We start from the raw sequence: 14,700 nt of genomic DNA on the forward strand, positions 1-14,700 counted from the left end.
CTCCTGACTTGGGAAAGGCACATACATAACTAATGTGGCGGGGTTAAATATGTTAGCGGGATCCCAACCCTCCCCCTAACCTGGGACAGTGGTATAACAATACAACATAAGAACGAACTATAAAAATCAGTTGAAAAAGGCTTAACTCATCAGATTGACAAAAATACAATGGAAATGAACTATGATAGTTAACAATGGAAAACTATTCTCTATTTACCTTAGCACAAGGTGTCATTCATTATATCTTTACATATTACTTAACCTTTAAAAAAAAAGTTATAAAAGGTACATTGTGTAAAATCAATAGTTGAACATAGTTAGTAAAGGAGCCTGTACAATATACAAAACTGATTCATGAATGTATATGTTCAAATTACAAAATTGTGAATGCTTTGTTATTGGAACCTTTTCCCGACATGTCTTCTTCCTTTTCTTGGTTTTGGCAGCATACGAATATTCCAAAAACACTGGAAATTAGCTTGTCAATTGGTTTTAAGGAACGGCAACACAATGGCAAAAAGTCCCAATTCCTCAAACACCTTGGCAGCCTGCTGCGGCAATACTTTTGTGCAATGTTTATGACAATAAGGCACACTAAGAACAATAGTATTATTGTACCGACAACAGCAAAAGGTACCGTTCCTGCTAATGATAACACAAAAATCAATCCCGGAAGGGCAACGAAAACAAGTATTAAATAGCAGATCGGAAACCATCGATACTTTGCTGTAATATTGCCCAGTCCTTTAGCTAAGTTTATAGGTGCCTTTCTCGTAATTGGAATCGGGTAAAACAGAAGAACTCCGGAAATGTTGAAAAATAAATGACAGAGTGCAACTTGTAGGGCATTTGGAATCGCTTTTGCTGGATTGGCTAATGCAGCTAATATACCTGTCAGACAAGTTCCGATATTAGCACCAAGAGTCAAAGGAAGCATACGATCAAGGGAAACAACTCCAACACCAACCAACGGGGTAAGTATAGATGTAAACACGGAGCTACTTTGGATAATCATCGTTGTTCCTGTAAAATAGTAAAAAAAATATAATCGTATAAAAAGGTTAGCATGTTAGCATATTTCAAAACACTTTTCTGAATAATCCGTTCATCGCTTTGAAGTCAACAAGGACTAAGGACAATTTAACAATATCTGATAGACGTACTAGGGGGAAACATAAATTTAGGCAAATATCAACAAATAAAGATTTCTATAAAGGAGTAGGTTCAGTAAGACCCTTTTTGGCCCCAAAATTAAGCAGTTTTGCAAAATTGTGAAAATGTAATCTTTTAGCTATTTTTTGGAAAGTAGAATGCTTCTGCTACATAAATATGTGCTGTGTTTGACAATACAATGTACATATATCGTGTACTAGCATCATAAAGTCATGCTTAATTACTGAAATCTTCACAATTATAGCATTTTAGTTAAATTTTAGACGGTTTCCGTCTTTAATGAAAGTGGCCGCATTCGTGTTCATTCATAATATTGAAATGTAAGTTGTATTTGATGATAATACATAACATATATAAAGGTTGAGGATGAACACGGATGCGGCCACTTTCATTTTTGACGAAAACCATCTGAAAAATGACGTTTTTTGGCATATTTGATAGATTTTTCATATTTAAGCTTCAATCGGAGCGTTTTTAATGACTGAATCAGTTAAAATCTTATACATAAACTAATCGAATCAATTGAAATAGACACTTAAGTGTTTAAAAAGTGTCCTAAATATCTCATTAGATGAAACTGAAATTTGGGGCCAAAATCGGCCATTACCGGACCTACTCCTTTTCATTCTATCCTCGCACTACTTCGGACTGGAACTCACTACCTGAAGCAATAGGTATGTCTGACACCCTGGAATCCTTCAAAAGTGGCATATCCACTCTAACATTTGAAGGATCCACAGCAACTTATTAAACCACAAAGCCACTGTACATAATGTATATATGTTATTGTTAACGATTTTTCTTTGTCATATTATTTTTAAATTAAGTCCATATGTACATAGCACACAAGTTCCGGGAAGTTTTACACTCCTACCTAGGAGTCTACTCCCGTATTCGGAAGAAGAAGAAGATTTAAACCGACGTTGTACACGTCAAAAACCGACACACATTTTGGATCAAAACGGCGGGGGCATGAACATATTAGCAGTGGTTAATTACATGTATCTTATAATTGCCGAATTAAAAATGCACGTCTTATAGTCATGTGGTCTCATTTGCAATCTTCCAACATCTCTTTATTTTATACCTATCAAAAACTGAGAAAAACAATTTTGCAAGATTTCAGGACTATATATTTAGATTGTTAAGGTAGTAACTAACACTACAGGGAGATAACTGTAAAACCAACTAAAAAAATAATCACGTTGTATGGTTAAGGAACTATTAAGCTTCTCAATGATCAAAAGAAGTGTTTATCTAACCATTTTTTCTTTAAAATGCTTGTTTCAATTTTTTGTCAAAGAGTCAAAGTAAATATTTTGTTAAAATTTTATGAAATTTAAACGGTACCACCTTAAGGTCTTAAGGTGGTACCCAACACTTTCACTAACATTAATTTGGCTCGTTTAATTTTCATAAAATTTTGACAAAGTATTTACTTTGACCCTTTTACAAAAATATAAAAAATTAAAATAATTTGAACCAAGCGTTTTTTCAGAAAAATTACACTGGTTATATAGCAGTTTGACAAACACTAATTTTGATCATTGAGAAGCTTTATATTGCCTTCACAACGCAACGTAATTAAAACGTTTAGCTGATATTACAGAGTTATCTCCCTGTAGTGTTAGGTACCACCTTAAACAAGAAATCTATAGATGCACAGTTATATTATCAATTTAATTATAATAACATGTACTTGTATATACACTAACGTAATTTTACAAACCTGTTCCTATAAGGATTGCAACGTATCCAGTAAGATATTTGAACAACCCTGGAAAATCAGAATTGATGAACTTTTTTACGACTTTGGCTACAGATCCTTTTAGCAGTGAATTAAGGAGTTTGACCATAAAGATCAGTGCCACAGCAATAACAAAGAGAGATATAACAAGAAGTAATGCCCCAATGGTTGAATCTGATAGATCCGTCTGAGCAAACAAGTTATGACCTACATGAAAAAGAAAATATAAATGATCACCAGTCTAACCATATTTGGCTTATAAGTTTGAAATATACAAAAATAAAATATATTAGTACATGAATTTATTGTCCAAAGAAGAAGTTTGGTTTAGAAAATCTAAAAAGCACTAACTCGAATGACAGTAAATAATTCGTTTTATTTTTGCTTAATCGAAATCCAGTTGTAATTATTTCATGCTTGTTCAGGACGAGAAATCATTGCTTGTGGGTGTTTTTTTACTGTGCAGAAAGTGTGGTATCTACAGAAGGCATCGAAATAAATGTTCCCATTCTGACCGTACGTTTCTGTGACTTTATAAATCACACACATACAGTTAAACGGACGCACGGTTTTATTGCAGGTCGAAAAAAGACCAAAGAGTCCATATTTCTAACTACCAGTTACCCTTGGTGTTTACAGTAACTCGAATGCATATAATACAATTTGTGTATCTCCTTACCGTTGCCATATGATCTTTTAAATAGAAATTAGTTTATAGGATACAACTAACTTTCTTATCGTGACCAGACTTAGGCTTTTTCAGAGGGTCTCGATGTGGTTTGCAAAATAAATAATAATGGGCCAATATTGCAGAAAATTAGGTAAAAATATTAAAGAATGGAGAAAAACGGCTTCAACAAATAAAGAACAGCGAATAATGTGGTGCTTTAATATAAAGAATAAAATTATTATTTGCAAACTATAGAATAGGGAAAAATTGCCTCAAATATGAAAGAATACAAAAATGAATGGCCTTTTCAAGACTCTGTATGAATGGTTGGAGGGAGGTACTTTCAATGTTTGACTATTATAACGTATTACTTACATCTTTCTACATTTATCTTCTTTATTAGTGTCTCATTGGTTTCCCATTTAATGAAAGACGTGTTACTGTTAGCCATTATTCCTAAAGTGTATCTAGTTCCCGCTGTTTCTAGCTGTTCAATTAATGTAGAATCTAAATGAGTTAAGGTACCAGAAGAAAGTCAATTAAATCATACTGACCAAATCATTAAATAAGATACAAACAAGGGTTTTGAATGTTCTTCATGTTGATTTTTTTTGCGCCTGTCCAAAGTGAGGAACCTCTAGCCTTTGTTAGTCTTGTGTGTTTTTAGATTTTGGTTCATTTTTACGTTTTTCAGTTTAGCGTAGTCCCATGTCGCTGAACTATCGTATACATTATTATTTAGAGCTTGAGTATGTTTATAGAGGCTGTAAATAAGTCATGATAAAAAGGTTAAGCGGTACTGTTGGAGCGTGTAAATGGTTGTAGCTATCCTTCACTTGCCTGCAATGTGATAGATGAACCGAAAATGGTTAAACAAAAATTCAGTGGCAGAACATCAATCTTGCTTCTGATCATATTTTTGCGCTTTATATCAATATCTTCTTTAGTGTGAAATCCGTCATCTTGTTGAATCTGTCATTGATATCAACCGGAACTTTTTTCGCACTCTCATATTTAGTCAAAACTAGTGTATTTTCGTCAATTGGTCTCTGGTGGATAATTGTCTGATTGACAATCACAAAATATATTCATGCTTTTTTTGTCGAGCCTTCGACTTTAGTCGAAAAAGCGAGACTAAGCGATCCTACATTCCGTCGTCGTCGACGTCGTCGTCGTCGGCGGCGTCCACAAATATTCACTCTGTGGTTAAAGTTTTTGAAATTTTAATAACTTTCTTAAACTATACTGAATTTCTACCAAACTTGGACAGAAGCTTGTTTATGATCATAAGCAAGTATCCAGAAGTAAATTTTGTAAAAATAAAATTCCATTTTTTCAGTATTTTACTTATAAATGGACTTAGTTTTTCTGCGAGGAAAAATTACATTCACTCTGTGGTTAAAGTTTTTAAAATTTTAATAACTTTCATAAACTATCCTTGATTTGTACCAAACTTGGACAGAAGCTTGTTTATGATCACAAGATAGTATCAAGAAGAAAATTTTGTAAAAATAAATTTCCACTTTTCCGTATTTTACTTATAAATGGACTTAGTTTTTCTGCGAGGAAACAAAACATTCACTCTGTGGTTAAAGTTTTTAAAATTTTAATAACTTTCATAAACTATCCTTGATTTGTACCAAACTTGGACAGAAGCTTGTTTATGATCATAAGATAGTATCAAGAAGAAAATTTTGTAAAAATAAATTTCCACTTTTCCGTAATTTACTTATAAATGGACTTAGTTTTTTTGCCAGAAACAAAACATTCACTCTGTGGTTTAAGTTTTTAAAATTTTTATAATGTTCTTAAACTATCCTGGATTTCTAACAAACTTTGACAAAAGCTTGTTTCTGATCATAAAATATTATTCAGAAGTAAATTTAAAAAAAAAAAATTCACTTTTTCCGTATTTTACTTATAAATGGACTTAGTTTTTCTTCCAGTTAACATTACATACAGTCTGCAGTTAAAGTTTATAAAACATTTTTTAGATTCATAAACTATCCTGGATTTTTTTACCAAACTTGGAAGCTTCTTTCAATCAAAAGACAGTATCGATAGGGAAATTTTTATTGATGTTTATCCTCATTTTTGTTGAGTCTGCGATTAACAGCAAAAGTAGGCGAGACACTGGGTTCCGTGGAACCCTTACGAATTTTTTAACATGAAGCCCGCTTGTGACGCAATTATACACAATTGAAAATAAACTTACTATGCTCTTCATGGTGACTCACAGTGCTGTTGTACGGGATAAGTACAGACTTGCACCATCTTTTTAATACTGAACCCTCTTCGGCACCCTCTTTGTTCAATGCTATATTTGTAATTACGTGTTTGTCTACCTATATTTAATATAAAAAGTATTAGTTCGAACAGGTTAATCTTAATAGGCTAAAGCGATATGTAGTGTGTGTGATTGATTTGGCTTTGCTGTACGTCCAGTGGCAAACATTTCATTCGAATGAGAACAGTTATTCAAAAAGTTTGCACAAGAGAACCTGTTCCAGGACAGACAAGACAAAACCAAACTACTGAACAGCTCGGTTAGATAAAATTGAACTCTTCGCTGTGATCCAATATCAATAATTCAAGTTGTTCATTATTGTTGTCGTTTTAAAACCTTTCATCGTTTTAAGAAAATGATTTCATTGTGATTGAATTGTACTTTTCAAAGAGCAATAGTTACCTTAACAATAAGACCAGTAAATGGTTTTGTAATAACTTTCAGCAAATCTTTCTTCTTTCCAGATTTCGAAAGCTCTAAACTTCGCACAATAGCTCCCGTTAAATGATATAGGTAGTGAACAGTCGATTCAATAGGAAGCAATACAATAACAGTCAACCAGTTAAACATATCGTGTACTGTTGCGCCGCCAAAAGCCTTTCGGAATACCTCTCTGTCACTAGATTGTGCCAATGAAACAAGGGTATTTGTCACTGATGTTCCGATATTTGCTCCCATTACCATTGGTATGGCGGTTTTTATTGGAATTACTGAAACGATAAGAAAACAATATTTATTCTACTAGGTTCAAATATTTTGTTTGTTTTAAATTTCAGGGTTAATTCTCCGTAAAATTGATAACTTAGAAAGCACCATTTAACTTGAAAAATGGGTGAGGGGGTGGGGTATGATTTTTTGTCTGAGTCAGAAAAGTTTTACACCGCTATCAATAAAATTATTGTTTTCAATATCTAACACTGTCAGGTATGGGGGAAATCGGGATTCAGTACATTGTTATTTTTCATCTGCTTGGCCAGATATTTTTTTCCATCAAATTTGGGATCAGAATATTTTTTAGCAAAAAAAAAAAAAAACCCCATAACCCTCCCTTGAAGTGAAATGGTTGTTCCCTTACAAAAAATGCATGCATGGTTCCCATCTGTTACATTGCAATTTATATCTACAAAAATATGATAATATATTTACTTACTTTCAGACCCTACCATTGTGATTATTATCGATGTCGTAGTTGAAGAACTTTGTAAAAGAACTGTCACCAATACACCGATCATAAGTCCAGCGACAGGATTCGTTAGTATGTCGTTTTCTCGGAAAACTTTTCCAGCAGCTTTACCTATAAGAATGAAAATTTAAAAATATGAATAATGAAATGCAAAGGTTTCCGACAAGCTACAATTATACTGCTATGAAAAAAAATGAAACAACTTGAAAGTTAAATATTGCTACAGAAGAAAATCGAAATTTTATCGTCAATAGCAGCCTTTCACATAAGTTTTTTTTCCTCTAAACTTCTTTTCTAAAGTAAATTTAACCTTTGCCATTCGTACTAGTGGATGTGTTTTGCTGTAGGAAATTCGTTGATACGGTACTTCTAGTGTTTGTTTTATCCGATTTTGATCCGTGTTTATGTTTTCAATGACTGCGGTCTTTAAGAGTTTTAGAGTCATTTTTGTACGATCTTCAGTGTACATCTGCCATTCTATTATCTGAGAACGAAAAGGGGCGAGTTAAGAGGTCTTAACATTATCTAATGCCGTCACATGTTTTAATATGTTTTTCTCAAGTCAGGAACTTTCTGGTTGTATTATCTTAGCATTTTCTACAAGGCTATATCATTTTCTTTCTCGCTATCACTTTTATACAATCTGAGGACCAAAACCCACGAGGATTGCAATGTCATTATTTCTATTAGAAAATTTACATTAAAAAATATATCAGATCTTAGATCTTAGATTACAAATCATAACAGAGTAAGAAATTTTAATAAGGACTAACAAAGCGTTTTCATTCTTTTAAAAAAAGAAATAACATTGGAATTTTAGATTTATAATACATTACCTCCGACTAACTTGAAGGCATTACTAAGGAACCCAAGTGCACATATGAAGAGGTATAAAAATCCAAAGATGAGAATAATCTTCAACAGCACAGTTATTAGATAAATAAATCTGTAACATACTGTCATATCTAACAAACAAACAAACAACAAACATCAATGTCAAATTACTGCAAGATAAATGTGCAATACATAGTAGATGAAAGTTAGAAATATTATACAGAAGAATTCATATCAAATATTCGCATATGATGCATATTTCGTGAACAAAAATAAGCATTTCTGGAAACTTTGAATTTCCTCTGGCATTATATATGAGTGAAAAAAAGTGTGGGAGCCAAATAAATAAGTGTTATAATATAAATGGACAACTCGTCTCCGGTCATTTTTGACAGAAGGATTTCATACTTATTATCTGAAAATTCGCAATCGAAATGTATTGTTTGATTATAAATACTGAGGCAGTTCTTTCTGGACGAAATGTTCCCTTGAGACTAGCAAACCACCAAAAACAGCACTGACCAAGTTGTTATGATGTAAACAAAGGTCTGTTTGGCTATCTGATTACGGATGCGATTTATTTTAAATTTCTGCTCGATTTGGCCTTCCAATTATTTTGTATCGAGCGCCACCGATGAGACTTTAAAATATGTAGGCGATACACATGTCTCAGTTCTAAATCTGGTATTTATGAAGTTATTTTCAAATGTATAAGTGTTTAAATGACAAAGTTTATTCTACTTTTGTCGTGTTTTTGTAAGTTATTTTTTACAATATTTCTGTTCTTTTCGTGCATTTCATTTGAAATCCAAAAATGACTCAAGTCAAGAACTTTCTATTATAAGCATAAGAAAAAAAAAAGACATTGCTAATGTGTACTAACCATGATCACAAATACGGGTGCCACTAGTTAAGCATGGTATGATTACTTTTTGAGTGCACAAGTGATCAGCTCGTGGTGCCAATTCTTTAGTTTTCTGTGTGGTGGTAGGGACTGATTTATCTTTTATTTTGTACTTCGTTTTTCATCATGGCGTTGAAAGTTTATCTTTTAATATGTAATTTTACTAAAACAAAAAAATCCCCGTACCATCTATTTATCTCATAAAAAGACTGACCTTTCCAGTTCACTCCATCATCAGTTTCTTTTGTGCTGATCGCCCACGGGTCAAATTCTTGACTATCTTCTTTTTCATGGTTTTTAAAGGCATTCTTTTTTGAAATAACTGATTTATCTGTAGCTGTCGTGTCTGAAACCTTTTATTAAAGAAAAAGTAATTTATTACATGTAATAAACATAAGAATCTGCTTACATGACTAATGAAAAACTAATGGATTCAGTTTGTCATCTCAGTCACTAATGCCAACTAGTTTGTGATAGAATCGTACTTTTTGACTGGTGTCCGACATCTCTCTGACGAATCCGTATGTGGCCTGTTGCAAGGCACAATAGGGCTCTTCACGGTTAGTTCGGCCATATTGGAAAGGGGCAGATTTTTTTGAAAGAGGTGGAAATAGTATGAAAGTATGGGAAATCCTATGCATGTTTCCAAGCAACTGTTAAGTTTTAATAATGTTTTCCCATATTTTTCACACCATTTTACCTCCATTATGAAAATCTGCCCCCTATCCAATATGGCCGAACTAACCGTGAAGAGCCCTATTTCTACTCACATCGAACATATTAACTTCATTTTCCTATGGCAATAAAATATTTCCCTTTCATTCCAGTAAAGCTACCGTTCAATACCTACCTATTCTATTACTTGTAATGCGTAATGTGTTCGTCCTGAAGGTGCGTGATATATTCGCCACTGGACAGTATGCAAACAACAATATTTTATGACCTTTGACAGGAGGAAAACGTTTCACATGCATGCTGTACACTACCTTTCTTCATTTGCATGTTAATGCAGAACTATGAAGCAATTAAGTTATTGTGTATGTGATTACCATCCTCCAACCAATCAAAATGTAGAAATCTTATAGTTGTTTTATACATAAACTATTCCTTAGATGAAAAATAAAGAAAATGTCAAAATAACAACCACTCTGTGTAAGAGGTAAAACACTTAAAACTTAAAACACAAGACAATTAAGAATAAGTTATTTTTAAATAACAGAAATTCGTTAGCCTTAAATCATGACCTTAAAGGTTATTGTCATAGGATTGTTGTTTCGCACAAAATTAAGGTTACAACTCCCTCAGGCAACTTGACATGTACTGGTGTTTGCTTATGTTTCAATTTATTGTCCATGCTGAAAAGTTATGTGTCACGGAGGGTCTTTTTTTGGGGTCTTAAAATAACCTGATCTAAGTTCCATACTGTGGAGATAAGTTCTAACCTCTCATTAGAACTGTCAGAATAATTTGTCATAGAACTGTTCTAAACTGTCCTAGAACAGTTCTTCCCAGAACAGTTCTACCCAAGAACTATTCTAAGTAGAACTATCAGAAACAGTTCTAGGTAGAACTGACATAATCAGTTCTAGGTAGAACTGTCAAGAACAGTTCTAGGGTAGAACTGTCTAAATCAGTTCTAGTCGAAAAACTGTCAGCAGAACTGACCAAAACAGTTCCAGCCATGGAACTGTCAGCAGAACTGATTTAAACGGTTCTAGCCGTCAAACTGTCAGTATAACTGTCTAAAACTATTCTAGGTAGAACTGTCTAATTATAAAAAAGAAGATGTGGTAAGATTGCCAATGAGACAACCGTCCACAAGAGACCAAAATGACACAGAAATTAACAGCTATAGGTCACCGTACGGCCTTCAACAATGAGCAAAGCCCAAACCGCATAGTCAGCTATAAAAGGCCCCGAAATAACAATGTAAAACAATTCAAACGAGCAAACTAACAGCCTTATTCATATAAAAAAAAAATGAACGAAAAACAAATATGTAGCACATAAACAAACGACAACCACTGAATTACAGGCTCCTGACTTGGGACAGGCACATACTAAGTCAATTATAGTCGTAGAACTGTCAGCAGAACTGACCAAATCAGTTCAAGCAGTAGATCTGACCAAAACTGTCAGATTGTAGAACAGTTCTAAAATAAGGCCCTGCAGTTAGAGCATCTCACTGGTTACCATTCAGTTTAATATATTTTTAATATATATTATAGTCGTTTGACTGATTTATATTTAAGACAAAGAGTTAACTCTTAAAACTATTCTATGGATAGAACTGACTAAATCAGTTCTAGCCGTATAACTGACCAAATCAGTCCTAATCGTAGAACTATTCTAAAAGATTTGGTCAGTTCACAGGGTAGAACTTTCGGGATCAGTTCTAGGTAGAACTGACCAAATCGGTTCTAGTTTAGAACTGTTCTAGCTAGAACTGTTTAAAAGGTGTCAGGATGACAATTTTACACACTGTCCTGGAACAGTTCTACTGACAGATTCCGACAGATTTTAGGGAGGTTAGAAGTGATCTGTAGGTTTGTTGGTGGAATATATAATTAATATACAAGCAATATACTAGCAACGATTTTTAATGATATACTAGACCGGGGATTTCTTGTTTGAAAGGTTTTACACAGTCATTTTTGTGGCCCTTAATAGCTTGCTTTTCGGTGTGAGCCAAATTGGAAGATCGTACTTTGACCTATCTGTTTATCTATTTTTGTTATTGAGACAAACAAATAAAATAATCAGTTACACAATTATATATTGACCAAAGTATAAAGAAATCCAAATAATTCAAGGAGGAAGTAGGGGCATGTACAATTACAATTAATGTCAACTTAGATGTGAACAATTATATCAAACAAATAGGTGATGAAATGACCTTCACCTTGTCATCTTAATAACGTTTGGTGTACTCACTCTACGGTAATGCGTATGCTTTACTTTACTTATGATGATCGATTTATAATTGTTTACTTTGTTTGTTTATAATTAAAATGGGTAATTACCCTTCCAAAATTACATATGAACAACAATTCTTCACATTTTATGATGAAAAATAAGACCAATTGATCAAGGTTTGAAGGAATGAGCAATGACGATTTTGGTGTCCATTTCACAGCGAAAATAGACTTCCGGTGCATTTAAGCTCTCAATAGAAAAGTTCTAAGGACAAACGAATTATTTTATAAGAAAGAAATTAGTACACATAATTGCATTATTTTGTATTACCTTTTCCTTTTAATAAATAAATTATCAAAATATATATTAATATTGGGCTCAAAATTTCTCAATTATCCAGTTTTGACACTTAAAGTATGGACAAGGCAATATTCCTATTGAGCTTGCTTGTGATACATGGATATATACATAGAAAATCGTAATTGCAAGGTATTCGTGATAATAAAATGTAGTTCTTAGTCTTTTTTTTTTTTTTTTTTTTTTTTTTTTTAATCACAGATGAAAATTTTCATACCTTTTCGAGAAGTTGTCATGAAGCAATTCTATTGGTTTTCAAAATCTACTTTACTGCGGCTAGAATACGCTTTTAAAAATGATAAACATTTAGCAAAAATTAAAAGCAATATCTAGATTTAACGTTATACGTATATAAAGACGGGACGGTATATAAAGTGACGCCTACTAAAGTGTTCGCTACACATATATACAGTTACTGACCACAACACAATGTTTCAATAAATATGTCATTTACATGTAGAAGTTGTACTTTTATACTAATTCATTTTTTAAAATTGCTTGTACTCATTATTTTAAGAGCCTTTAAAATAATTGGACAAACAAACAGTCTGTGTTTTAATAAGCTTATTCATTTATTGGAACTGATCGACATCAATATTTTCCGTACAGAATTCTGATTTTACTGATATTTTTTATTGCCAATTTTCTGTTTATCGGGGTTTGCGTAGTACTTCACAAACGTTCATTTAAGTCAGCAAAACTGCCTGGAGATTATAAAACCAACGCAATTTTACATTATTTTGTTCTGATTTATGACATATGCAAAAACAACTGTGCTGACGGTGTTCAGCTGAACAGTAGATTACCTGAATTATGTCATTTCAAGAGATAACAACATTTCAATATGTAAGCATACGAAGGATCACAATAAAAAACAAAATGCTGTTGGATATACTATTAAATTAAATTTTGCCGACATGAATAAGTAATCGAGTGTAAATTGTGTTATTTTTGTTTAGAGTTCATCTGGTTATCAACCTAAAATGTGAACTCAATTTTAGTTTGGTTTTAATTAAGTGAGATATAGGTATTACAATCCGGCGGCGGCGATGGCGGCGTAAACTATTGCAGATGCTTCAAACCATGCCGGTATCTTGTGCAGTTACGACGTTTCCATCTGTCATTCGTCCTTTATCCGTAGCCTCGTTTTCATGGTTTATTGACTGCTTGAATAACAACTGTTTAAAATTTCTTTAAAAGTGAAATACTCATTTATTATTAGAAATAGGATAACTGTATTTGGTATATTTTTGGTATTTATAAAAAAAGAAGATGTGGTATAATTTCCAATGAGACAACTCTCCACAATACACCAAACTGACACAGAAATTAACAACTATAATAGGTCACCGTACGACCTTCAACAATGAGCAAAGCCCATACCGCATAGTCAGCTATAACTTGAAGGCCCCGAAATGACAATGTAAAACAATTCAAACGAGAGAACTGACGGCCTTATTTATATACAAAAAATAAACGAAAACAAATATGAAGCACATAAACAAACGACAACCACTGAATTACAGGCTCCTGACTTTGGACAGTCACATTCAAACATTGTGTGACGGGGTGAAACATCCCAACCCTCCTCCTAACCTGGGACAGTGGTATAACAGTTCAACATAAGAACGAACTATAAAAATCAGTTTACTCATCAGATGGACAAAAATACAAGTGAAGGTGATCGGGTCATTGTACATCCCAACAACAAAAAGACACTAGGTACATATCTGAGAGTACTCGAAGTAAACTGACAGCTAGTTCTAAGCCACTAACAACTATTAAAAAAATCATGCATCTAAGACTAAATTATCAATTCGTACACATCCAACATCAAATGGATTTAGTTTAAAGACGTCATAAAGAGTCAGAGAAAAACATGACCTTTTGCAAGGTCTACTTATTACTCAGGTAGTGATCAAGGTTAAAGTTACGTGGTAAATTTCGCATCTAAGAGGTCTCAAAATAGACGTGCAACTTCTGAGTTAGATTCTGTTAGTTTTCTCAGAATTGGATTGTCTACAGTTTGTTTTATGTTGGAACCGTTTAAAGCCGACTAAAGCATCAGATATTTTTTAAAACTGCATTTGGTGTATGGAATGATTGGAAGACGAACATGCCCGCCTGGGTCGTTTTATTTTAAATTTCATGGTCCATTGAACAGAATGTAAACCAATTCAAATGAGAATACTGAATAACTGAATTATAACAATTATCCACGATCTAAATAATTTAGCTTGGGTGAAGCGCTATTTTCACCAGAATACCTAGCAAATCAGATTGCAAGAGTCTTGCATCGTACCAAATATTGTCGTTTACCTCATGTTTAGGGTAACAGTGAAAAAACAAGCAGGTATATACTGTGTTATTTTGATTACAGAACAAAATTTGAACACATTTTTAGATGTAATTAACACGACGATATGATATTGTTTTAACATACTTAACACTCCAGATCTACTGATTTGTCGAGTATTGAGCCTTAAACACTGCGATATCCTGTTCTCCGACAATTTCCCAATCAATCTTTCTATAATCTTAATATTTAAAGCTTTTTTCGTCTTTTTATTTTCATATTGATTAAATCAAATTAAGAGTTATAAATGCATAGAAAACGTCATACACAAAT

At 33.1% G+C, this 14,700-nt stretch overlaps 1 protein-coding gene across 1 annotated transcript; it reads right to left on the reverse strand.

Moving 5' to 3' along the window:
• Positions 1–317: 317 nt before the first annotated feature.
• On the reverse strand, positions 318–9,148 carry LOC143079553 (sodium-dependent phosphate transport protein 2B-like). Its single transcript, XM_076254961.1, has 8 exons — positions 9,013–9,148; positions 7,897–8,025; positions 7,028–7,171; positions 6,280–6,587; positions 5,806–5,935; positions 3,966–4,097; positions 2,903–3,127; positions 318–1,023 (listed from the first exon to the last, which is right to left on the reverse strand). Exons 2-8 carry the CDS (start codon positions 8,021–8,023, stop codon positions 374–376), a joined length of 1,716 nt encoding a protein of 571 aa, XP_076111076.1. The 5' UTR covers positions 8,024–8,025; positions 9,013–9,148; the 3' UTR covers positions 318–373.
• Between the last annotated feature and the right edge of the window lie 5,552 nt (positions 9,149–14,700).

Source organism: Mytilus galloprovincialis, chromosome 6 (assembly GCF_965363235.1).
Source record: "Mytilus galloprovincialis chromosome 6, xbMytGall1.hap1.1, whole genome shotgun sequence".
Lineage (NCBI taxonomy): Eukaryota > Metazoa > Mollusca > Bivalvia > Mytilida > Mytilidae > Mytilus > Mytilus galloprovincialis.

Coding starts and splice junctions, on each gene's coding strand:
- LOC143079553 (XM_076254961.1), bottom strand. CDS start 8,023: ATGACAGTATGTTACAGATTTATTTATCTAATAACTGTGCTGTTGAAG. Junction 4,098..5,805: donor GAGTCACCATGAAGAGCATA/GTAAGTTTATTT, acceptor TAACTCATTTAG/ATTCTACATTAATTGAACAG. Junction 3,128..3,965: donor GAAGATAAATGTAGAAAGAT/GTAAGTAATACG, acceptor TTTTTCATGTAG/GTCATAACTTGTTTGCTCAG.